Source organism: Acomys minous (assembly GCF_964271855.1).
Source record: "Acomys minous genome assembly, chromosome: 3".
NCBI lineage: Eukaryota > Metazoa > Chordata > Mammalia > Rodentia > Muridae > Acomys > Acomys minous.
In genome coordinates, this window is record NC_140485.1 from 69,293,729 (window position 1) to 69,320,284 (window position 26,556).

The following is a 26,556-nucleotide window of genomic DNA, read 5'->3' on the forward strand; positions in this document are numbered from 1 at the left end:
CACCATGCCTGGCTTTAAAATTTTTTTATTTATTAATTTTTATGTGCATTGATGTTTTGTCTGCATGTCTGTCTGTGTGTTAGACATTGTCAGATCCTCTGGAACTGAAGTTACAGACAGTTGTGAGCTGCTATGTGGGTGCTGGGAATTGAACTTGGGTCCTCTGGAAGAGCAGCCAATGCTCTTAACAGTTGAGCCATCTATCCAGGCCCTGTGGTTTCTTTAGTAAATGAGGAAAAGAATGCTTTTCGAGGGAGAGCAGTAAATATGATCCCGCACACAGTGCTGCAGTTTTAGAAACAGTGTTTTATTCTAGTGCATGCATGCGTGGTAGACATGAGTGTGTGCGTGCTCATGCGAACTATTCGCAAACTTGTAGGGATTGATCCAGGGGTCGTCAGTCTCGGTAGAAAGTGCCTTTACCTGTTGAGTCATCTTGTGGACCCTGGTAGCTGTGTTTTTAATGAATTATTTATTGATTTTTTTTGGGGGGGGGCAGGGTTCTCTGGGTAGCCCTGGCTGTCCTGGAATTCTAGATCAAGCTGGCCTCGAACTGAGATCTGCCTGCCTCTGCCTCCTGAGTGCTGGGATTAAAGGCATGTGCCACTATGCTTAGGCCAAAATTATTTATTTTTTTAAAATTTTGGTAAAAATTATCAAACATAATACCATTTTACCCAGTTTAAAGTGTACAGTAAGGGGTGTTAAATGTATTTATATTGCGTGTCACAATCATAACATCCATCACTAAGACTTTTTTAGAACATTCTAGAAAATCTCCAGAATCTTGTAAAATGGGAACCCTATACACATTAAAACAAAACAAAATAAAACAGAAAAACAAAACCCCATTACCTCACAGGCTCATGTAACTGGCATTCTATTTGCTAATATGGATTCAGGGACCTTACGTAGGTGGAATCATCTAGGATTTGCCTTTTTGTGATGGCCTCTCACTTCCTCCTCATGCTGGTCTTTAGAAGGTACAATCACCCCCGCAGGCTTGTGCAGTGGTGGTGGTGGGTAGGTGGGTGGTGGGTTGGGGGATGGGTGGGCCCAGGGCTGATGGGCTGTGTGTGCCTCTGGGAGAATCTTTGTTCACTCACAAGCTCAAGCAAACAGATCCTATGGGGTAGGGGGCAACAACCCGAAGTGTAACAGATGTCTCACCAGGGCCAGCAGAGGCCAGAGTGGCACAGGCAGCTTCACTAAAATGTTGCCAGCTCAGAAAACTACATCCAGAGACCCCATCCTTCAGGCATGCCAGGGGAAACAGGCATCCACAAGCCACGGAGAACCCCAGATCTGTTCTAGAAGTTCTATCACAAGAGTCAGAATGTGGGGCTGGGGGTGCTCCTGGGGAAGGAACGATTAGTGACAAAAAGAAGAAAATGGATCGAAATGTGGCTGGATGAAGCAATTTCCAGTAGCTCTGTCCCGGGTTCTAATAGTCACTCGGCACACAGTGGGTCCAGGTTCTGACAGCCACTCAGCACACAGTGGGTCCAGGTTCTGACAGCCACTCAGCACACAGTGAGTCCAGGTTCTGGCAGGCATTCAGCACACAGTGGGCCCAGGTTCTAACAGCCACTCAGCACACAGTGGGTCCAGGTTCTGACAGCCACTCAGCACACAGTGGGTCCAGGTTCTGACAGCCACTCAGCACACAGTGGGTCCAGGTTCTGACAGCCGCTCAGCACACAGTGGGCCCAGGTTCTGACAGCCACTCAGCACACAGTGGGTCCTTTGCTAATCTGTCATCAGCTGTTAGCAACTACTTTACAAATGGGTTTCCTGGCTGAGTAAATGTGCATTTCCAAAGGCAAGTCTGCCAAATAAACCTTAGGCCCATCTTGGGTCATTCTGGGAAAGGGAAAAGCTTCTAGTATGGTTAACAAATGTCAAGGTTGAAACTTGAATTGAGGAACACCGAGGAGCTAGGCTGCCCAGGCAAGCCAGACGGGGATCTGGGAAAAATAGCCAGGCCAGTATCCTCTAGCCTGCCTGGTTCCTATGGAGGCTCCTTGCTTGGAACATCCTCTGAGGAGCCACACACCAGGCTTCCTTGCCCTCTCCCCTAGAAACTTTATGTCAAGTTGCATCAAATACTACATGGTAACAGACTGGATTATGGGTAAAGGCAGAGTCTAAGAAAGTGTCTGTCTGTTCCAAGAAGGAGACCACCCAAGACTGACCGTCCCAGGCTTGGGCAGGAGAGGGGACAGGTGGCAGACCCATGGCCGGACACTGAAGGCAGCCCTTGACCTCTGCCACAGGCTCTGCCTGCCCTCCTGGAGGGTGAGCTCTGTTTTCTCACGTGCAGAAATAACTAGGCTGCTCTCTACTCATGCACACACATGCAAACTCTGATCCAGGGGAGGATGGACGAGGTGTCTCTCCTCCGCTCTGACACTTTCCATCAGCACCTCCTCAGGACCTTGGGGCCTTAGAGAGATATTGAGTGTTGATGGGAGGGGCGAGGGAAGGGTGTGGTTAAGGATGGCTTCATCAGAACTGAGGGCCAAAGGAGGAAGAACAAAGGACAAAGAATAAGAGGCAGCCACAGGACCTCACTGGGCCTCTCTCCTGACTTCCATTACACAGTGGCTCCTTAATCTTAGAGGGCGCAGACATGATCCATCCCAGTGTCACCCAGTAGGATCCACTCTGGCCAACTGAGATCCCACTCTGTCCTCAAAGCTGGCCTGCACACACACACACACACACACACACACACACACACACACACACACACACACACACACACAGTTTCCATGGTGACCCTACCTGTCCCAGGACAACTCCTCCCAGAGGGAAAATGCACTAAGCGGGACATGGGCTGATTAGAATAAACTCTGCAACCCCCAGGCTCTTTTGTGGCTGGATGGGCTACAGGACAGGTTCAAACCAGCAAGTTCAACTTCCTGCTGGGACAGGGCAGACAGAGCCTAGGGGTCTTTCTGTCTCAGCCTCCCCAGTGCTGAGATTGCAGGCAGTGCTGCCATGCATGGCTTTTTATAGAGGTGCTCGGGATCCGAACTCAGGTCCCCATGCCTGTGTGGCCTGCAGGGCTTTGCCACTTTGCACTGAGACGTGAACGAGGTGATTCATTCTGTGGTTCCTTTTTTTCTTATCCTCCTCCCTCTTTTCATTCATTTGTTTCCTTTCGGTTCCCATTACTCACAGGCAGTGACCGAGAGCTGTCTAAAACTGCTTCTCTCAGTGCTTTTTTTTTTTCATTTTGTTTTTCTATTGCTTATAAGGAAACAACGGAGGCAGGCTAACTTTATAAACAAAAGAGGTTTGATTAAAATCTTAGGCCCAAAATGCAAGATCAGGCTGCCAGATGAATGAGGAAGGCCTCCCTCCCTTTTTTTGGAGGGGGAGGTTGAGGCAGGGTTTCTTCGTGTTCGTGTAGTCTTGGCTGTCCTGGTACTCTCTTTATAGACCAGGCTGGCCTCTAATCTGCCTGCCTCTGCCTCCCGAGTGCTGGGATTAAAGGTGTGTGCCACCACCACCACCCAGCTGAGGAAGGCCCTTTTGACAAATGCCATGATGTGTGTGTGTATGTGTGTGTGTGTGTGTGTGTGTGTGTGTGTGTGTGTGTGTGTATGAAAAATTACATCAGAATGCAGAGAGCTGGGTGGCCATGCTGGCTCTTTTTCTTCTTTTTTTTATTTTTCCCTTTTTCGAGACAGGGTTTCTCTGTGTAGCCTTGACTGTCCCGGACTCACTTTGTAGACCAGGCTGGCCTCAAACTCACAGCGATCTGCCTGCCTCTGCCTCCTGAGTGCTGGGATTAAAGGCGTGTGCCACCACTGCCCAGCTCATGCTGGCTCTTCTATGACTCACTTATAGCTGGCTAATCGAGGGATCCCATGAGAACCACCCTTTGAGGGCAGAGTTCCCCTAACCTCCCAATAAGAGCACCCTGGGGAGCAACATGGGAATTTTTTTGGGGCAAACTACATCCAGGCCACAGGGGTGCACTTGTCCCTGTTAGTACAGGCACACACACACAGGCACTTGGGGTACAGGTAGAGGCCTGGTCCTCTGCTGTGTGCCCTCCCCACATTGGTTCTAACTTCCCAGGAGGGTCCAGGTGTGAAGCCCCTAACAAGGCTGCTGTGTGCATCCTCACACACATCCCGTGTGGGTCCTGCATGCTTGCTTTGTGTTCTGCACCTGTACCCCCTCCTCCTGCATCTGGCCTGGAACTGCTGGCCATTTTTTTCCCCTGTCTTGATAAGAGGGTCATGACTCATGTTTCTCTGGTTGCTGGTGACTCTGAGTGTCCCTTTTAGGGCCTGTTGCCCTCTGGGTTTCTCCTTTTTAAGGAGAAGGCAGTGGTTGCTATGGAAACTCCTTTTTTTTTCCAGGGCTGAGCCCAGCTTCCCCTTGGCCTCAGCCCTTCAGGACCCTTCAGTGGCTGACATTAATAAATAAGGATGGGACAATGTTGGGGGCCACCGTGGAGGAGTGCAGATGTCCTCTCTCAGCTGGCTGCATGGCGTGTTGGGAAGTTGGGCAGGGCCCAGGACAGTCTGAGCTAGCTGCTGAACCACTCAGAACAGGTCACCTCTTGCTGTGGGGCCAATGTTCTTTGGGGTCAATCTAAAGTGATCTAGCTGCCAGGAGGTGGTAGTGCACACCTTTAATCCCAGCACTCAGAGGCAGAGGCAGAGGCAGAGGCAGAGGCAGATGGATCTCTGTGAGTTCAAGGCCAGCCTGGTCTAAAGAGTCTGGCCTACAGGATAGCCAGAGCTACACAGAGAAACCCTGTCTCAAAAAACAAAACAAAAACCTAAAGTGATCTAGCCACTACCTACAGGCAGGACATCCATGTCAGGCTTTGTGAAGACAGCCTTGAGGAATAATTCTGGGCAGAACCTCTCATCCGTGCTGCTCAATTCTTTTTCCCAAAGCAGAGGGGTCCACTGGTAAGGTCCACAGGATACTCAGGAACCTCAGCCCACTTTGTAATAAAGTCTGACTGAGGGCGAATTAAAACATAAGGGCTGAGGGCCAGCAAGATGGCTCAGTGCCCAAGAGCGCTTGCTGCCAAGTCTGAGAGCCTGAGTTCAAGCCTCAGACCCACATGGTGGCAAGAGAAGGCTGACTCCTACAAACTGTCTTCTGACCTACCCATGTGTGGTGGCCCATGCACACTAACAAATGTAAAAAGAGATTTCAAGAGAATATTAAAAATGTAAATATTAAATAATAAAAATGCAAAGCCTGAGTGGCAGCAATCTGGAAAGCATCTGGGGGTGACAGGAACAGAGCTGGGTGGAAAGGAGTGTAAAATGTGTGTAAGGAAAGTCAGGTTTGTTGGAGGAGGAGCCCCAGAAGCCCCCCAACACTCTGGGTTCTAGACACCAGCTATAGCCCACGACTTTCCCAAGCCTGGTCTTTCACTCTCTTGTGTGTATGTTCACAAGTTTGCATTTTTACCTTTGCTAAAGATGCCTGTGTATTTTTCTAAATATTTGAATAGATTTTGGAGATTTACATCTATGTCCCAAGACACTTATATTAGGTAGCTAAATTGCATTTAAAAAGTGGTTCTTTGTAAAAAGGTCTTGCCAGAGAGCTTCTACACACAGCAGGCAGAAGGAGGTGTCCTTGGTTTGCAGGGTGTAAGATGCTGGTTCCCCAGATCATAATGGCCTCAGTCATCTCTTTCCCGAGCTCAAAATTCTGTTCTCAGTAACGAGTATATTCCAAATGTACGGCCAGTGTCCTAAGCCTCAGGGCTAGAGAACATGTTTGGGAGTGTGCCTAACCCTAACATGTTTTAAACTGCCTTATTGAATGTCACCTGAAGGCTGAGATACAGGAAGGAGGGAACCATAGTTTAAATCCTAACCTGACTAGGGAAAGCCTCGATAGTTCCGACTATATAGACTAGATGCCACGGTTAAGCTTAAGGATCCGGGTGACTGGGCAGCACAATCACTGGGACTTGCATCTGATTCTTCAGATAAAAACCATCCCTTTAAATCTATGCTTTGTCCGTTCCTAGAAGGCAAAGCTTTGAAGGGCAAGAGCTGGCTGCCTGGCCTGCCCCCAGGCCCGCCCCGTTCCACCTCAAGCTTTTGTCTTGGACTTCCTTTACTCTCCCTGACCCCATACACACACTAGTTGAATCTGTGGCACCTTCAGAAAGAGATCAACATGGATCCTTCAGATCCCAGGGCTCAGAAGAGGATGGGAGACAGGGTGGTACCCATCTGAAATGGATGAGTTTCCCTGATCCCTGTAGGCAAGCGGGTGCTCTTTCTAAGCCCGTTTCCCTTCTGTACAATGGAGCTAAGTGTGCGCCACTTGTTTGCCGCCCTGACAAGGATTCTAGGCAACCTGGGCTCTTAAGGGCAGAGCCATCTAGAGGAGGCCATCAACAAACGGAAGTGAGGACTTTTCATTCTCTATGTACTTGGCGGCCTGAGGAGGAGGATCCTGATGGATTGGTGGCTAGCCTGAGCTACAATAGTGATAACATTAAACAGTAGAGTAAAAGTGAGTACAGAGCTTGACCTAAGCAGGCTGGTAGAGTTCTGTGCTCTGAGACCAACAGGGATGTGTGGGCAGGGAGACTGAAGGTTCTAGCCCTCACGCAGGGTAGCGGCTGAGCTCCCACGGGCTCATAGATTTGAATGCTTGGTTATCAGGGATTAGGAGGCGTGGCCTTGTTGGAGGAGGTGTGTCACTGGGGTGGGGGTGGGGAAGCAGTCCCTTGAGGTTTTAGAAGTCCAAGCCAGTCCCTCCCTCTCTCTCTGCTACCTGCAGGATCCAGATTTAGGACTCCCAGCGTCGTCTCCAGCACCATGCCTGCCTGCGCGCCACCATGCTTCCCACCATGATGAGACTGGACTAAACCTCTAAAACCAGGAGCAAGCCCCAATTAAATGCTTTCCTTTGTAAGTGTCACCATGGTCATGTGTCTCTTCCCAGCAATAAAATACTGGCTAAGACACTAAGGGAGATGGAAATTGGGTTCAGTCAGATCCGTCGCCAAACGTCACAATGGCCTCGTTCACTGGTCATGGGAGATGTACTTAACTGGCTGGGAAATAATCTTGAGTCCTCAGAGGTGGCCCTGTCACCATGGCTGTCACACAGGCTGGTATAATGTGGGCAGGAGGGGAGGGCAGAGGAGCCAGGGGGCTGTTGAACAGAAAGCCACCCTATGTCCTACTACATGAGCCGATGAGAGAGGGCAGAAAAGACAGTGCCAGCTTAGAGGGTGCAGGTGGCAGAGTGACAAGGCTGCTCCTGACCCCTGGGGCAGGGCCTGGGGTGTTCAACGCTCAGCTCAGCAGAGGGACATAACCCCTTAGAGGACACTTCAGCACTCCACAGGACAGCTTCAACCAAGAGATTTGCATAAAATCACAGGTTTTGTAAAATAGGCCGACAGATCATTAGCGTACAGAACAAATGATAAAGAAGCTCATTTTAGAAGCCAATCTCTGTTTTGCATGTAAGTTTTCCACAGATCACAGAGGAAAGTGCACTTGCGCGGTCAGGAGATAGGGTGTTTGGTGCTGAGAAATGCTGGTGGGAGACAGGAAAGGCTTTTGTTTCCTGGCTGCATTCTGACACACAGCGGCAGGAAGCTGCTATGGTTCAGTAATGCGTGATAGTCTCAAAACTGAGCGTGTCAGCTGGTGTTTGCTGGTATCGCGTGTCGGGATGGCGTGTGCAGTGTGTGGTTTAATTCATGGCTGCATGAAGTCATGCCCTGAAACGTGGGCAAATGCATCTAGGAACATCTCGGATCACTGCTTGTTTGGTTTTGAGTTAATTTCTCGTCATTGTATGCCCACCGGATCAGGCCAGCTTAGGCTGCCCAGGGAAACCCTGTCTGATATTCTCCTCTTTCATGGCACCCACAGTAGACATCATGTGATTCTTCTACAACAGGGGACTGCCCGTGTTAGTTTTGTTTTGGGGTGGTTAGGGACACTAGCCTTGAGCCATAGGACAACGTGACAGTTCAGGCCTGCAGAATATGCTTTAATTACCCCCTGGCTGCCGGTGCTCAGCAAATAAGGGACAGTCTGATAGAAGCCAGGGTGTCACCTCAGGACAAACATAGGTCCACATCTGGTTTGTGAAAGGTGGCTGTTACAAAAGCCATGTTACAGTCTCTAGGCTAACGCTTCCTGGAGGTAAAGAGAAACTTCTCCAAATTGCTTCTTTTCAAAGGTCAAGCCTTGGTAGAATGACCTCACAGGCAACCTGAGGAAGCCTCTGAGATCACACAGGCTGTGTCTGTCGCCATTAGAGCCAGCATCTCATAAACCACGGTGTGCAGCTGGGTCCTCTGCACATCCCAGCTCAGCACCCACAAAGCTTCCTGCTCTGGGTCTCCAGACAGAGGCAAAGATACCCCACTGATCCATACATTCTCAGAGGCTCCCCTAGTGTCCTCCAGGAAGAGAGAGCAAGCAAGAGCGAGCGAGCGAGAGAGAGAGAGCGAGAGAGAGAGAGCGAGAGAGAGAGAGCGAGAGAGAGAGAGAGAGAGAGAGAGGGAGGGAGGGAGGGAGGGAGGGAGGGAGGGGGAGGGGGAGGGGGACGGAGACGGAGACGGAGACAGAGACAGAGACAGAGAGACAGAGAGACAGAGAGAGACAGAGAGAGAGAGCGAGAGAGAGAGAGAGAGAGAGAGAGAGAGAGAGAGAGGGAGGGAGGGAGGGAGGGAGGGAGGGAGGGGGAGGGGGAGCGGGAGGGAGATGGAGACGGAGATGGAGACGGAGACGGAGACGGAGACAGAGACAGAGAGACAGAGAGAGACAGAGAGACAGAGAGAGACAGAGAGAGAGAGAGAAACAGAGAGAGAGAGAGAGAGAGAGAGAGATCACTTAGGTGAGGTCCATAGCCCCTCATGCTATCTCTGCATTCAGATCAAAGCCTCAAGCCCTGGGGTCCTCCAAGCTATAATTCATTACTCTCCCTAAAACCTTGCATTGAAATTAGAGGAGTGAGGCTCAGAGCAGCTGTAGACCTTGGCTTTTATCTCAACAGAATTTATTTTTGCTTCTCTTGTCACTGCCTCCTGTCCTCATAGGTGAAATGACCCCACAGTCTCTGAATGAGGTGCTGCTCCTCCCCTGCTGCTGTCACGGGGTAGGGTGGGGTGGGGTGGGTGTTTTTAAGCTTTTGTGACCTTGGAGTGTTGTCTATGCTTGCTTCATAGCTTTGAGGTCCTTGCCAGACAATGGCCACCCATGTCCCCATCACATATCACGTGCTTAGTTCTACACAGTGAACGCTGGGGCCAAGGATGGAGAGGTTGCTGCAGGTTTCTATTAGCAGTCACGAGACATGTCAGGGTCACATGGCTCCCCTTCCCCAGTGTGATCTCCTGCCTTAAATGAGGTGACAAGGCTTCTGTGAGGAGGAGCAGGCACACACACATGAAGGATCAGTCACTCGGACGCTTCAGCTATGTTCATCAAACACGTCAGTGTGGCCTGGGAAGGTGCCTCAGTTGCTAGAATGCTTTTCTAGCATTCACAATGGCCTGAGTTCATTTCCCACTACCACACAAACTGGGAGTGGTGGTACCCCTCGGGTGTGAAAGCAGGAAGATCAGAAGTTCAAGGTCATCCTCAACCGCATAGTGGGCTTGAGGCCAGCCTAGACATGAAACCTTGTCTCAAAAACAAAACAAGCAGCTGGGAGTGGTGGCACACGTCTTTAATCCCAGCACTTGGGAGGCAGAGGCAGGAGGATCTCTGTGAGTTCGAGGCCAGCCTGGTCTACAAAGTGAGTCCAGGACAGCCAAGGCTACACAGAGAAACCGTGTCTCAAAACAAACAAACAAACAAACAAACAAACAGCAAGCACAAGCACAAACAAAAACCAAACAAACCACTTGTGCCCTGACTTCTCTTTGGTCCTCTTGGCTCTTAGCTTTGTCTGGACTGAGATGTGTGTGCTGTACTGGGTTTTACAAGCCAGTGTCTTACTGGGATGGCCTGGGAGGAGGGCCTCTGAGGAGGTGGCGGGGTCGGGAAGGTTGGATTTTGAATGAGGCTTGTGCCTTTGTCAAAGAGACATCATTCCATCATTCCCCATTTTTACACGACACACATGGCCCATAATAAGAAATACACTTGCTGCTGGACAGATGGCTCAGCAGTTAGGAGCACTGGCTGCTCTTCTAGAGGACTTGGGCTCATTTCTAGATCCCTCAGTGAGGGTCACAAGCATCCTTAACTCTAGCTCCAGGGGAACCAAATGCCTCCCTCTTCTGACCTCCAAGGACTCTAAGCATGCTTGTATTGCTCGGACCGTAGATGCAGGCAAAATGTCCACACACATAAAATAGTAAAATAGTTTAAAAACTTAACAAACTTGGTGAGGGGAGGAACTGGGAAGAGTGGAGGGAGGGGACACTGCAGTTGGGATGGAATATATGAGAGAAGAAGAAAAGTTAAAATGACGATGATGACGATGATGACGACGATGATGATGATGATGATAAAACCTGGGCCCTGAGACACCAAAACAAATCAAAAGAAGATCGCCATAGGCCTCTGCCTGTTAGATGTGAGTAAGCACCAGAGGGCAGGGCAGTGCCGATCTGTTTTGTCACAGTGGCTGCTATGGCTCAGTACTTGTTGGGTGACAACTACGGTCATCAGAGAGCATACCCTCCATCCCACAACGCATGCACGACCAGTCCTTGCTGCTGGAGCCTGTGACTGCGTGGACTATGTGGCAAGGGGAGCTAAGGCTGATGACGGCATGGAGGCTGCTGTCAGCTGACCTTCAGTTAGGGCAGTGCTCCTGGATTTTCTTGGTTAGCTTCATGGAGTCGTAACGGCTTTAAAAGTGGCAGAAGAGCCGGGTGGTGGTGGCGCACGTCTTTAATCCCAGCACTTGAAAGGCAGAGGCAGGTGGATCTCCGTGAGTTCGAGGCCAGCCTGGACTACAGAGCGAGTTTCAGGACAGCCAGAGCTCAGAGAAACTCTGTCTCGAAAAAAAAAAAAGTGGCAGAAGAAGGCAGAAGACATGGCCAATGGGATGACACAGTAAGCTGAAACAAGCCAGATTTGCCCTGCTGACCTGTTACTCACAGAGAGGGACCCAAGCCTAGGCTCAGAGTCCAGCAGCAACTCCAGGGCCTTGCCCTGGTTTGCTTCTCCCATGTCCAGCCTCCATATTAAGATCTAGATGCCTCTTGGGAGAACTCAGTTCATTGAACCTCAGGGACCTCCTTGGAAATAATTACCAAGTTCTACTGTGCCACAGCCCTCTGCCACATGGACCCCAGGTTAGGGGGACCTGTGCCCCTCTTCAGAACCAGGAGGTGGCAACAGCATCCACTGAAGGTGCCAGGACTGTGTGGTGCCAATGCTCATCTGAGGTGAAACACTCAGGGAAATGGTTCTGCTTCAAGCTGAGCAAGTTCTTGTTGCTCATGTGCACCGCTTCGAGCTGAGAAAGTTTCAGCTTTCTCATCTGTCAGATGTGGACAGCTTATAAACACCTAAAAGGGAACCAGCACCAAAAGGATGAACCGAGGCCAAAGCCTCAACTTGGTCCCAGGACGCCCTCAGTCAGGGTAGTGTGCCCATTGAGTACTTGCCACTAAACTGGCCACCGATGGCCAGTGGTATGATCAAAGTGGTGACAGCTAGATGTTAAATAAATGCCGAGCATCAGGGCATACCATGGACTGCAGTGGCCCCAGGGCTGACATTAGAGAAGAGGACAGAGGTGCATACTGTGGGGACGTTTATTATGAATTTTTCCCCTGGGGGAGAAGTGGTGAAGGCTAGAAGGGGCTGGTTTTAAAACAATAAAGTTAATTCGCTATGGTCTGCTTGAATGTTTTGAGATCTTTGAAAGAGATACTGTGTGGCCTCAGGAGGGGTTGGCTGGGACCCAGTCTATTTATCCTGTGAAGAGCGTGCCCTGACCTTCGCTGGCAGCCATGGCCTCTCAGCCTGAACTTGCCAGGTCTGGACAGCGGGGCCACTGCCGCCGGGGACCGAGACGAAGGACAGCCAGCTGCTGCCTGGCCTCGGCAGCCTCTGCAGCCCCTCCCGCCTGGGTGGTTTCAATTTCTACAAAGACTGGGCGTCTCAGGGGGCACAGCCCAGGACTCTTAGCCGGTCGCTGCTCAGCAAGAAAGCACCAGAGGAGGATGTTGGCGTGTCCCCCTAGGAGACTGATTTAGATCCTAACCTCGGTACCCATGAACGTGATCTCATTTGAAAGTGGCCTTTACAAATGCTGTGAAGTTAAACAAGGCTAGGGGGTTAGGGCTGTCTGGAAAACAAAGGCACTGGACTCATATTTTTTTCTCCACAGACACAGACCTTGCCTACAGTAAGCACAGTGGCCTATGGGTGGCCACCGTTCTTCAGTGTTCCAGCTAACTCTCTTGGGGACAGTGTCATGGCCACAAGGATGACACTGGCCCTGAATTGTAAAACTTGGTCTCTGGGGAGTTGAGTCGCCCCTGGGGAGGATGGCCTCTCCCAGCCCCTACCTCCCAGTCTGTGAAGGGAAGACACTGAGCCAGATTCCTGAGTCCCAGCTTCACACGTCCCTTGGGCCCTCACAATGTCACCTTATTCTCAAATCTATGCCGTTTAATCTTACTTCACATTTTCTTGTGCCAGTTTCAAACTCACTCAGACTTCCATAAAGGTTATAGTTATAAAGCTACAATGTCATCATGATGTTTACCCACAGACAAAGGAGAAAACTTCACCTCACCATTGCAGAATCAGTTCCATTTGTCCTTAGTAGTAAACACAGAAAAAGAAGAAACACACAGAAAACAAATGTTTTCAGTCCTAGCTAAATACCGTTGCCTGCCAGAGACACCATACTTGGGATTTGTCCCTGTTTTGTTAAAAATAAATATTTGCAGAGATTTAAAAGATATTGGAGACGTACTAGCTCCTAGAAGGGATTTCCAGTCTCATTTTCTGACTGAGTGAGAAAGATCAGGAGAGACGAGACAGGACCCAGCTTCCTTATCACGGTAACTGGTGGTATCCTGTTGTCACTTTCACCTTCCGAGCAATAGATCACTCAGGCCATGGTAATGACCTGCAGTAACAAATGTCCCCAGGAATCAGGACAGAGGATGGTGGGCTGCAGGAACAAACGTCCTTTAGGAATCAGTTAGGACAGGGGATGCTGGGCTGTGGTAATAAATGTCCCTTACGGATCAGTTAGGACAGGGGATGGTGACCTGCAGTAACAAATGTCCCCAGGAATCAGAACAGGGGATGGTGAGCTGTGGTAACAAATGTCCCCAGGAATCAGTTGGGACAGGGCATGGTGAACTGTGGTAAACATTCCCTGAGTCTCTGTGGCTCATATACAACACATATGGGCTTATTTCTTCTGATCTATGGCGACTAGAGCTCTGTTCATTTGCATACCTAGCAGCCATCTGCTAAGGGAATGTCCCCTGGTTTTGAACACTGTCAGAGCAAGGGGCAGGGAGGGGCATTCTTAAGGGTCTCAATCTGACCCTTGAATGCTCTGGCCAGGAGGGACCTGGTCATCTCCACTCTAACCTCATTGCCACACTGGCCACCTGCCTGTCCCTATACACTGACGCGTGAGAGGCCAAGAATGTACTCCTGCCATTTGGTATGACTCAGTGGTGTGTTCAGTGCTGGTGGGAGCCATAGCTGCTCTCCAGACCTGGCTGATGTAGTGTAGGTATTGGGATCGAGCACCCTTGGGTTTGGCACTTGTTTGGATAAATAACATTTTATTGGCACACAGCCAGGTTTTGTTTCCGTGTGGTCCAGGCAGAGCTGAGCTGCCTCGGAGACTTTCAAAGCCTGAGATGTTTCCCTGGGAGACCTTTATAGGAAGGGTTTGCTGATATCTGTTCTGGGAGACTGCAGCAATCCTAGAAGTGCAGTGCTGGGGCCCTGCTATCTCCAGGAGGCCCCTGTACCTGGTCCAGGGGATCATCAGTACTCCGAGCACCCGAGTTCTCAGCCACTGCCATAGAGAACTCATATAAAGAAGATGAAGCTACGGAGTTCCTCAAGCTCCCATCTGGGGCGCACCGAGTGGCACTGGGTACCATGCCAACCTTCTGGCATTTCATAGCATCAAACGTCTTTCCTGTTTGTAGCAGTTCAATGTGGTACTGACTACTGTCCTTGAAGAAGGAGTAGAGGCATGAGGAGATTATAAAACATGCAGGTGCAGGTGCATGCATGCACATGTGTACACACACACACACACACACACACACACACACACACACACACACACACCGTCCAGTGTCCTCATTTTACACACTGATGTTCCAACAATTCCCAGCAGGAACATGGGTTCTGTATGATGCCAGGGCAGCTTCCAGAATCTGGATCTGGATCTGCTGCCTCTTTCAGACCCTGCCTAGACCCCTGCCCATCTTTCCCAACATGCCACACTTGGACTCTGCGGGCTTAGCAACGCAGGCGGGTCATGTGACATTGAAAGTGAGCCTCTGGAGCCTCAGTGAAGCAAATGCCTAGCATCTGGGACTGGAGGACAAGCCCCTCCCCTGGCACCAAAGGTGGGGCTCCCTCTGGGCTTTTTTGTCTTAGTGTCTGTCTTGGTTACAGGGGTGTGTCACGAGGCCAGGAGAGCAGCCTGGACAAGTTACCGAGCAAGTAGAGGTGCGGGCTCAGATGTGTTGCCGTGGCCCCTGCCGCAGTGAACAGTCAGACTCTCTGTAGCTCATGGTAGCAGTAGAGGTGTGGTTGGGAGGGGCCTCTGGGTATCACAAAGACACACACACACACACACACACACACACACACACACACACACAGAGTCACATATACATGAATACACACAGACATACCTGAGGGTTACAGCACCAGGTAATAGGGACCCAGCCCACAGCACCCACAGCACCCCAGCACCCACAACACCCATGGCACTCACAGCACCCATGGCTTCCCTGGGTCCTACCCTTTTACTCTCAGAATTATTGTGGGCAGGAAAGGGACTTTTTTGTCACCTCTCAACAGACTCTAGATACAGACCTTAGTGCAGGTTTTCTTGAGACAAGGTTTCTCTGTGTAGCCTTGGCTGTCCTGGACTCACTTTGTAGACCAGGCTGGCCTCGAACTCACAGTGATCCACCTGCCTCTGCCTCCCGAGTGCTGGGATTAAAGACATGCGCCACCAGGCCCGGCCAGGCTCAGCTCTTATCTTTGAAAATGCTAACAGACAGATTAGAGGGGTTGCTCAGCAGTTAAGAGCACGAGCTGCTTTTTCACAGGACCAGAGTTGGCTTTCCAGCATCCATATCAGGTGGTTTCACAGCTACCTATAACTCCAGCTTGATTGAATCTAGTGCCCTCTTCTGGCCTTTTTTTTGGCACCTTGCGCGCGTGCACGCGCGCGCGCACACACACACACACCTAATAACAACAAATTGATCTTCCATTGTCCCCTCACCCCACAAGTGGTCACCTGGTCTCTGAAATGGAAACCAGGTCACCTTCTCTGACTTAACAACTCTTAATAGCTTCCTGATGATGCAGGGGCCGAATCCCAAGCTCTGAGGCCTGTATCCCCAGCAAATATGTTGAGGTTTGCCTCTAGGGTGACTGTATTTGGTGAGGGGGACTCTAGGGAAAGACGGGTCAACTGAAGTCACAAGCATCATCAGGCCATAACCTGTGTCCTTATAAGAATAAGGGACATGTTTTTCCCTGTCCAGAGGAAAGGCCATGTAACTGCCTGGCACAGAGGTGGCCGACCCAAGCCTGGAGGTGCCTTAGCAGCCATCAAATGTGTAACACCTGAGACGTCCAGACTTCTGACTACACGTTCAAAGTGTATTTTGTAAATTACTTCAGTTTTAGAAATTAAAAAAATATTTATTCATTTATTATTATGTATATAGTACTCTGTCTGCATGTACACCTGCAGGCCAGAAGAGGGCATCAGATCACATTATAGATGGTTGTGAGCCACCATGTGGTTGTTGGGAATTGAACTCAGGACCTCTGGAGGAGCAGTCAGTGCTCTTAACCTCCGAGCCATCTCTCCAGCCCTAGAAAAATTTTAATTAGGAGCATGTTGTTTGACTTAGAAATATGCATAACAAGGGGCTGGAGAGATGGCAAGGTTGGTAAAAATGTTTTCCACACAAGGAGGAGGACCCGAGTTCAGTGCACAGAATCTACGTAAAAAGCTAGATGTGTCCCATGCTCTAGTTTTCCCAGCTCAGGGAAGTGAGACAGGGCTATCCCCAGGGTTTGCTAGCCAGCTAGCCTCCCTCACTCAGTGAGCCTCAGGCCAATGAGAGACTGTGTCTCAACAAAGTAAAGCAAAGCAAAGCAAAGCAAAGCAACAAGTTGGACAGCCACCTGAGGTGAAGGATGCCCGAGGTTGACCCCTGGCCTCCACACACGTATGCTCATACATCACGCACAGATTACACAAACTTGCTAAATGGCATATGGATTCAGCTTCAAGATCATAGAGGACTTTCTAAAATGTTTGTTATGAGAGGGAGGGGGCATTGGGTGTGACAGGGATAAGGGCCATCCATGTCTAGTTCAGAGTTCTAGCTGGCTCTCCACTTTTGGGCCCCACTGGTTGTCTAGGAAGAGCTGGGCTTCCTCCCTCCCTCCCTCCCTCCTCCTCCCTCTCTTCCTGTCCCCCTCCTTCCCTCCCTCCCCCTCCCTCTCTCCCTGTCCCCCTCCTTCCCTCCGTCCCTCTCTTCTCTCTCTCTCTCCCTCCCTCCCTCTCTCCTTCCTTCTTTTCTCTCTTTTTCTTTGTAGGGTCTCACATATCCCAGACTCATCACGAGCTCACTCTGTAGCTGAGGACGGCCTTGGATTTCTGGTAGTCCTCCTAGCTCCTGAGTGCTGGGCCTACGAGTCTACACCTCCACCCTTGGTTTACGCCATGCTGGGGACAGAGCCCAGGATAGCTCCCTGCAGAGGGACTCTGCTATGTCCGGACCCCCATTTAAATGTTCTTAGTTAGGAATGTCCTTAAAATCCATTCCTGATATTTTGTTTGCTATTTGAAAACGTGGGACAATGACTTCAGCTTTCATGGAGTAGGAGCACACCCCTGGCCTAGAGCCTGGGCACCCAACCCTTTTTAAGACCCCATCTAGGCAGTTCCACATGTGGACCCATGACACATTGAGAAGAAGGCCTGGAGTCTTTACAGGCCTCTCCCCTGAGCTTTTAACATATGTGGTTTTGCGTATGTGGCATCATTACTTGGATATCACCCCCCAACTCTTCCATGCACTGGGCCTCCAGTGCCACCTGTGACCTGTGTTTTCCTGTTCTTAGTACCTGGCTAAGAAAATTGGAGGTGATTCCATCACCACCCTTGGAGACAATGGAGATGCCATATGGACCCCTGTTTCCACCTGCTTTCTATGCCATGAGCAGACCCGCAGTGGCCCCTCAAGGCCCCAGTCCTGCCAGTTTGCCTTAAGAACCCCTCTAGAAAAGGCAGAAGAGGGATATGGTGTCTGTCCCCCGACGGAACAACAGAAACTGTGCCCGGCATTCTGGACTTCCCTTTGCTGTGGCTTGGCTGGGAAACCCACTGTATTGGTGAGTCAGGCTGCCCCAGTGACTAACCATAGGGGGGAGTGGCTTCTCACTGCAAACTGGAGAGGTTAGGAAGATAAGGGGTCCATGTCCTGGCGAGGATGCTCTGGTGTGTACAGAAAGTCACCATCCCCACACACCCTCATGCAGCTATTCCATGAAGAACATTGTGTAGGCAAAAGAACCTGAGATTTCTTCCTGAAAGGACACCAGTGGCATCCCCAAAGCTCCAGCGGATGATCTCCTCATACTGTAAGTGCCCCCCCACTCCCTCCCCAAGGCCTGTCTCTAGCTCCCTCCTCCTACGGTGAGCACTTCAACACACATGCGTGCGAGGACACAGCTCAGTCCATAGCATATACAATGACCTGCTCACCTCCCCCAGCACCAGCTGGGTGAGGGCTAACTTCTCCACTTCCCTGGGACGCTGTGTGTTCTTGTGCTGGGGGGGACGGCCAGTGGGGAAAGGGCTTGCTGCACAAGCTGAGTTCAGATCCCAGAATCCACAGGGATGGGAGGCATAGACAAGAGCTTATGATCATGGGCTAGGCTCAGTATATGCACTGGTCAACAAGACATCATGTCTCCAAAAAGGTGAGTACTAGGGCTGAAATTAGAGGTTGTTCAGAGACTTCCATATGTATGCTATGACATGCAAACACTCATTCTCACACACATAAACACATTGATCATACATACAAAGACATGTACACAAAAGATGGAGGAGGAGGAGGAAGAAGAGGAAGAAAAGGAGGAAGAAGAGGAGAAAGAGGAGGTAGAAGAGGAAGAGGAGGAGGAAGAGGAAGAGGAGGAGGAAGACACAGGATTATAATTCTAGCTGTTTGGGAGGCTGAGGCAGGAGGATCATGAATTTAAGGCCCTTAAAAGAAATCTTGTCTCTAAGCAAAAATGTATTTTTAATAAAGGGCTGCAGGTAGAACTCAGTGGCAGAGCCCATGTTTAGATTCACAAGGCCTTGGGCTCAACTCTACCACACATAAGAACTCACCTCTCTCAGGGCTGGTTTGCCTAAATCAGTATCCATGCTGACACTACAATTAATAAAAATTAAACAGAGTGAAAAGCCATTTCCTCCATCTTTCTGGCCACACTTCAAGAGCTCGGTGACCCCAGGCTCTTGACCACTGTAGTGGGACTGTACTGTTTCTTGAGTTGTTAACTGAGCCTGCTTCTGTGTCTTCAGCTTCCTCCAGCCCTTCTTCACCTGTCATTCCTTGTGGCTTTGGGGGTTGGCAATGAATAAAATTCGGTATATAATCAGAGAGGACCTAGCCCCTTGATCTCCATGTGTCTGTCCTAGAAATGGAAGATGCTAGCACATACAAACAAGTACACACACACACACACACACACACACACACACACACACACACACACACACACACGAGGGATGGCCAACCCGTGAAGGTGACCACCCAGGGGGAGGTGCTGCTGGGGTCAGGGTGACACCTGTTGGAACCTCAGCTTTATAAAGAGTTGCTGATTCACACCCGGAAACCTGATCTTGGGCCAGGAGGGCTCAGCTTGCCAAGCCCCACTAGCTTGTTCCTGTCCTGCCTGACAAGGGGAGATCAGGCTGACTTCACCTGCTCAGAACTGGCTGGGCCAGGGCAGCCTACCACTGCCACCACCAAGGTGAAACAGAACCTGGTCCACTTTGCCAGGAAGTAGGGCACTGGACCCAGCCCTGGCTATGACCACCTGCCATTAAGGTTCACCAGGACAAGCCTTTCCATCTGCCTGCATTGCACCTGCCCACATCACACCTGTCCGCACCACACCTGTCCGCACCACAACTGCCCACACCACATCCCAGCTGCAGCTTGGCTTGCGATTTACTCCTTCCATTTCTGCTCCAGTGTCTTGTGGTTCTTCAGAAAAGATAGACCCAGATTGCCAGATGGGACAGGAAGGCTTCCCTGGTGCACAGCTGTCTAACTTCCTAAGAGCTCCCTAAGACAGCACAAAAACCAGCTGCCAACACTGAACCAGACAAGGGCAGCCTGCACTCAGACATGGCTGCTGGGCTGGGGACACGGTCCAGTCAGTTAAGCACTTTCTGTGTGTGCATGAAGGCTTGGGTTGGATGCCAGCACCAGAGACAGAGGCTGAGAGTGTGCCTGGAGTGGCAGCACTGCAAGCGGAGACAGGAGGATCTATGGGGCCCATCGGCCAATGTCAGGCTGTCCAAACCGACCAGTTCCATATTCAGTGAGACTCTGTCCCAAAAAATAAGGTGTGTGTGTGTGGGGGGGGCAAGAGAGCAAGACACTTAAGGCTGACCTCTGATCTCCACACAGGCCAGTGTGTGTGTGTGCCCCCACCCCATATGTTCATATAAACAAAGTACACACACACACACACACACACACACACACACACACACTCATGAAAACATTTTGATTGATGGGACAGCAGAGAGTGTGCACCATGACAACAAGGACAAAAGGCTCAAGGACTGACAAGAGTAAGGTTCCTCAAAACATTGAGAGGAAGAGCCCAGTGTGTGTAAAAGCATCCATTCCTGTGAAGCTGGCAGCATTCATGATGGATCAAAACAACAACAACAACAACAACAACAAAAACAAGTGACACTTCCCCGTGGGATTTCCACTCCTGGCCCTGACTGATGAGCAAAGAGCATTTCCCCTCCTGGCTAACAGGATTGGAAGCCACCCTTTTCCAGTCATTGAAGATCAGGCAAGCAGGGTTGTGATCCTAGCTAGATCCAAAACAAATGGCAAATACCTGGCGCCCTCCTCAGGGTGGGCGCCTGGCTGGAGCTGTACCTGCAGTAAGCATGGTGGCTCGGACTTACACGGTGGAAGGCTGGAGTGAAAGGGCTGGGCTGAGAGCTTGGGAATTGCCCCCCGGATGGTTTCTCCTCAGAGCCCACTTTTAGGGGAGGCCCATGGTTTGTGAGGAAACTACCCAGGTGAAGAAGAAGAGTTGGGGCCGGAGCTTACAGGGTAGAACTACTGATTCTCCAACCAGAGAGAGAGAGAGAGTTTACCACTCAAAGGCATTGGGTAGAATATTCTGGAAGGTTGGCCTCAGTGGGGCAAATATGCTGGTCTCAAACTTGCCATGCAACTCAAGCTGGCCTTCAGCTTTTGATCTTCCTGCTCCTTCTCCCAAGTGCTAGGATTACAGGTGTGAGTCACCATGCCCAGCCTATGTCAAGCCGAGGATGGAACCTAGGGCTTCTTGCATCCTAGGCAAGAAGCCCTTAGTCAGAGCATCTACCTCCTTTGAGCCAGTCTCTCCTGGAGAGAGACCTGGAGCTCACCAGGTAGGCTAGGCTTGCTGGCCAGGGATTTACTTGTCTTTGCCTCCTCAGTGCTATATTTTAATGTGGGTTCTGGGAGGATCGAACTCAGGCTCCCACGCTCATGAGACCATCTCCTGAGCCCAGGAAGAATTCTTTGAAGTATTAGCTGAAAACTATTAACCCATACATGGAGGAAGCACAGTGAACTCTGGGCACAAGAGTCAAGAAGAGGGCTGCATGACAGCATATGAACACACAACAAGCCTGCAGTGAAGAGAGACTCCAAGTGCAAAGGAGCTTGTTCACCTAGAGGATGCATGGCCCTTATGTCCATTGCCATGGTAACGGGATCTAACAGACTGTTAATGGCACTTTTGTGAGTTCTCAAGCACTCTACAAGTGGTCTGAGGTTTGGACACTGGCTGGGTGCAGGGCCAAAGTGGGAGAAAATGTTTATAGATGTCTGAACATTTAACCTGCTCCCCAAATTAATATGAAAGAGAGGCAGCTTCTAATGGATCTTTTATTCCCCTTATTACTAAAAGAATCTACTAGAGGGAGGGATGGCTTTCTTTCTTTCTTCCTTCCTTTCTTTCTTTCTTTCATATACCGGGAATTGAACCTAGGACCCTGTGTATGACAGTCAAGTGCTCTAACACTGAGTCACAGCTCCCAGAGGTATGAGATGTCTCTTTGGGGGTGCTGTAAACATTGGGTGGGGCATCATCGGCGGAGGTTGCACAGCTATGTAAATGCACCGAACTAAACATTCTCAAAGGGTAAAGCTTATGGCGTGTGGATTATATCTCAGCGAGAAATAAATGAATTATAATGAACAAACAAACCCAATAAGAACGATGACTACATTTGGGTTCAGCCCTGGCCGAACGGCGGCCATCAAGAAAAGCACAGCAAATGCTGGCTGGGATGTGGAGGAAGAACCTTCGCTCACTGCTGGGCGTGTAAACCAATGCTCGCACATCAGAAATCAATGTTGAAGGGGTGACATCAGTTTACCCAGTGTTTGTCACACCCTTGCAATGCCTCAGTTTACCAATTTGTAGAGTGAGGGGATGGTCCTGTTTCTGTCCTGTGTGCATTGATGAAGTCATGATTTTTAATTCTTAGCAAGGGACCCTGGCTTCTCATCACAGAATGATGGTAGAAGGCTAGCCCACTGGCATCCTCTGGCCCTGCCCAGCTATTCTAGTCTTTCCTTTACACCTTTCTCTTCTCTCCACAGAATTACATCCCATAACTGTCTGAAATAGTCATCGGAGAGTTTACCCCTTCTCTGGAACAACTCAGGGCACAGAAATGTTGACAGGAGGCACATGGCCTGGGTGTGAGCCCTGTGGGTTTGTGTTTGAAAAGGAGGAGGCGTGCCCTCCTGACAGCCATCAGTGTCCGGCTCAGAGCAGCTAGCAGAAAGTCCGGCCACAGCCACACACGGCAGCCATGAAAACCGCAGAGAAAACAGCATGCACCATTCTCAGGGTTGGTGGGAAATGTGGGGGGAATGCTTTTGATCTGTGAAGGGTTCTTGGGGATTGAGGTGGGGTGGGGGCCCACTCCTGAGTCTCTTCTCTCTTGCTGAGAGTCACTTTCTAAATGGGTCTGGGTGCAGAGGGACAGGATGCCGAAGGGCCATATGGCTGCACTGGAGAATGCTGGGTGTCCATCGCATTGCCTGGGTCACATGACCTAGCTTGAGTTACTGTCTTACAGAGCCCCGGGCTCTCCACTTAATAGGGGAGCGATGACAGTGCCTTTGTCATAGGGCAGCTATGTCCACCCAGAGGACAAGCATGTTGATACTTATTTCTCTGGTCATGTCCATCATGACACCCCGAATGTCCCCTTCACGGTCTTGGCTCCCATCTGTAACTGTTTCCCCATGAGTGGATGACTCCTATTCCCTGAGGGAACCATCTTTGTTCAGTAAAGGGACATAAATGAGTGAATGAACAGGGGAGGCCCTCCGCAGGGTCAGCCGCATGACACACAGCTGGGGTGAGAATGGACGGTGTCCCCTGTTCAGCCCCCATCCGTCACGGAAGCCCAAGTCAGCAAGTGTGCTTTCCATCTGAAAAGCTAAGGATTGGCTCCAGTGCCAGCTCAGGCTCATGTCCTCAGAGAACCTTTATTGCTAAAATGGTCCCCCTCCTCACTGGCCTTCAGGGATGGATCCAGCAGCTCTCATCCTCCAGGGGGACCCGGAAAGGACACTGGTGGGATGCCAGGGACAATAGCACGGGCAGAAGAGGAAGGAGATGCAGGAGTCAAAGACATGGGTTAGGGGTAGAGGGTGGGGGATGGGCTGCCACCCCACCAAGGAGACACCATTTTCTGCTGAACTCGAGGTAAGATCTAAAGTCCATGTCCTGACACTGGCCAAAGTGCTTGTTCACTTGACCCCTGAGTTTTTTTTTCTGTGAAGTGGGTGCAATTACGATCTCAATCCTTCAGAGAGTGGCCATGGCTGTATGCCATCCCCATCTGGCACCCGCCCTGGGTGCTGGGACAAGGCTCTTAATGGGATCGTCTGCCTGGCTGTGACTGTTCGCCACCCACTTTCTCCACATACCCTGAAGACATTTGTACATCCCCCTAATGAAGCAAATAAAACACAGAACACGAAGTGGCCACACTTCCCACTTCCCAGTAGACATTTAAACAAAAAGCCTGCCCAGTCACTACCCTATTTTTTTTTCTGGTGCTGCTTTTCAGCCCATGACACTTTACAGGGCAAAAAGCAACAGGATGAAGATTCCCAAAGCCACTGCCTGCACATCAGCCCCTGCTCAGTACGTCACTCCCATGTGCCACCTGGGACATCACGCAGAGAAGGAGTCCTGGGAGGGGCAGAGAGGGGGAAGTGAGTCCAGGGGAGCCCAGCAGATTTGTTCCTTCAGTCACATGGGGCGGGGGGTGGGCTGCAGGAGCCCCTGGAATGGAGTGCATTTTCTTGTGTGCCTACCATGCTCTATGTGGCCTTTCTAACTTGTTTGAGCCATCACACTCAGAACTTAAGCCAACATGGTTGCATAGACCTCGGGTTCCTACTCTCTCTCCAAGCCTTCTCAGGGACCCTCTCAGCCTGTGCCAGTGTCACCATCTCTGCTCTATTCCACCACATGGCATTTGTATTGCCCATTCCCTCTGCTTGGGATGCTCTTCCCAGGTGTGCATCTCGCTAGTGCCACCTTGCCCATGTCTTTTTTCAGTCTCACAGTCTGTCCCACCTCTCCCCTGGCCTGCCCGCTGCTTGTCAACTCTGTGCCGATGCATGTTGCTTCATTATGCTCAACTTTTGGCAAGACTACCTGGTTATCTGCTGGCCCTCTGCCCAGGTCACGGGATTCCCCCCAGGACAGAACTCCCATATTGTCCACCCTTTAAGATGGAGCCTGCCACACAGTAGGCACTCTGGAAGTCTCATGAGTGGGTGAATGAATGGATGGCCATCTACCCAGAGAGTGGCAGGGAGGGCTGGGCACAGCACTCACTGTGCACTGGGTAGGCGTAGGGGCTCTGTCCAGCAGGTGCGGTGCTGAAGCCCGGTCCGTAGCTCAGGAACCCGCTCTGGCTGGGGGAATGATTCAAACTGTCTTCTGTCTTGATACCTAGGAAGGAGGCAGAGGCACCCAAAGCACATGATTAGAACCTTTTCCTGTCATCCACAGAAGAGCCACTGAGTCACGGCAGAGTTCTCATCAGCTTCTAAACCGGAACTTTAGAAGTGCTGAAGTCAGCTTGTGTTTAAGGTTGGGGTGTGTGTGTGTGTGTGTGTGTGTGTATGTGTGTGTGTGTGTGTGTGTGTGTGTGTGTGTTTGAGACAGGGCCTCATGCATCCAAGGCTTACCATAATTTACTACATAGCAACAATTATCTTGAACTTCTGTTTTTCCCAGGTGCCACACCCTGTTTATGCAGTGCTGGGAAGGAGCCAGGATGCTCTGCATGTGGGTGAGCCCTCTACCAACTGAGCTACTGCCCCAGCCCTGCCCCCTGACTGCCAGGGTTACAGGTGTGTGTTGCCACGCCCAACTCTCACACGCATTTGCATGCATGGAAGTCCCATGGAAGAGGGGGATTTTCAGTCTGTTCCCCCTTCTCTGCGTATCTTCTCTTCTCCACATGAGATCAGTTGCTCCAGATGAGGTGGGCTGGCCTCTGGCTGTTCATGGTCATGTGACCCGCAGTGGCTGTCTAGAACCTTCCATTCCCTCTGCTCTAGAGTCTGGGTCTGGGACAGGGTGGAGCCTGGGACTTCAGGGAGGTGTCCTAGGCAGGAAAGGCTCTCTGTTTTTGGGACTTGAAGCTTAGAAGTGCTTAGGACCCATGCCTGTCACTGTAGTGGAAGAACTTGCTGACACTGAAGGCCACACACGGGAAACAGAGATAATTTCTGATATCATTTGGTCACTTAACCCCTGCCTGAAGCCAGTGACAGAGCATTTTTCTGCTCTGAGGTGCTGATGGTCAAGGCTTCCAAAGCGCCCCTTCCCTCCACCCACCCCCTTGCCCCAGTCTCTCGCACTGTACCTGGCATCAAGAGAGCTGCCTTTCCCTATACGTAACCTGTGATCTCTGACTTCCTTAGCTCCCTCATCCCATCTCCCACCCCTGTGCTAAGCATTGTTAAGTGACCCAGTCTGGCAATGAGGACCAACATGGGGTCCTTTGGAAAGCGCTGAGAAGCGTGAACTCTTTCAAAGGCCAAAGCTGACAGTGCTGTCTGTGCTGCCACATGGACGCTACTTCGATAGGGGTAAAAGCCACCCAGAGGAAAGCACCCACAGATAGATTAAGCTTCCCATGAGCTCACTGGAGATGGTGTGCGTGTGTGGCCGTCAGAGGATGCCTTGTAGAGCTGGGTTTTCCCCCTTCTACCCTTAAGTGGCTTCCAGGAATCAAACGCAGGCTGGCAGGCTTCTACATCAAGCCTGAGACATCTCGTCAGATCCCCCAATGAGGTCGCTGAAGCAGCTGGCTGCATCCCCAGATGTGACAGTACACTAAGCACTAACTTTTAATTTCCCTGCACGGTTGAGGGTTTTTATTCTTGAAATAGAAAGAGGCCTCCTGACACATTCTGGAGGAATCTGAGCTGTGCTTCAACCATGTTCTCTCCCCCACACTTCCATGCCCAAAATTAATCTAGCTACCTTTATCACCCTTCAGGGAAGCACGAAGGGACCACAATGTTGGGGCCGCAGGGGGCGCCAGGACTTGCGTGGTACTCACTGTAGGGGGGGATCCCATAGGCTTGTGCTGGAGGTGGGTACGCTGTGTAAGGAGGTGTCTGCTGGATGCCTGTGCTGTACTGTGTCTGGCCATAGGCTGCCATGGCTGCGGAGGACTGAGCAGGAGGGACGCGTGGGTGAGGCCTGGTGGAAGGAGAGATGGTTGAGTCTTCCAGGCTAGCCCAGCATCTCTCCCTGCAGGCGTCATTCCTTCTAGAGCAAAAGCAACAACACTCTCACAGCTCACATCTCCTTTTGTTTTCTTTTCCCTGGGAACCAAGAAGATGTGTTTGCCATCTCCTGTGCAGTCAGATTCCACCACGGGTCAGAGCTCCCTCTAACAAGGTGTGGGCGGATATGTTGTGAACCACTGTCAGTGGCCCGCCCTCCTTCCCCTCTCTTAGGGCAGCAGTGGAGAAGTCATTTGCGGCAG

The 26,556-nt window shown here is 50.8% G+C and overlaps 1 protein-coding gene across 2 annotated transcripts in view; it reads right to left on the bottom strand.

The window, feature by feature from the left end:
* Positions 1 to 26,556, bottom strand: part of EYA2 (EYA transcriptional coactivator and phosphatase 2) — a 175,556-nt gene that overhangs the window by 62,407 nt on the left and 86,593 nt on the right. For both annotated transcript variants that reach the window (XM_084775075.1, XM_084775076.1), the window contains exons 4-5: positions 26,125 to 26,267; positions 24,384 to 24,500 (exon numbers count right to left, since the gene is read on the bottom strand). In XM_084775075.1, coding sequence (XP_084631201.1) covers positions 24,384 to 24,500; positions 26,125 to 26,267 — 260 coding nt within the window. The remainder of the gene's footprint in view (positions 1 to 24,383; positions 24,501 to 26,124; positions 26,268 to 26,556) is intronic.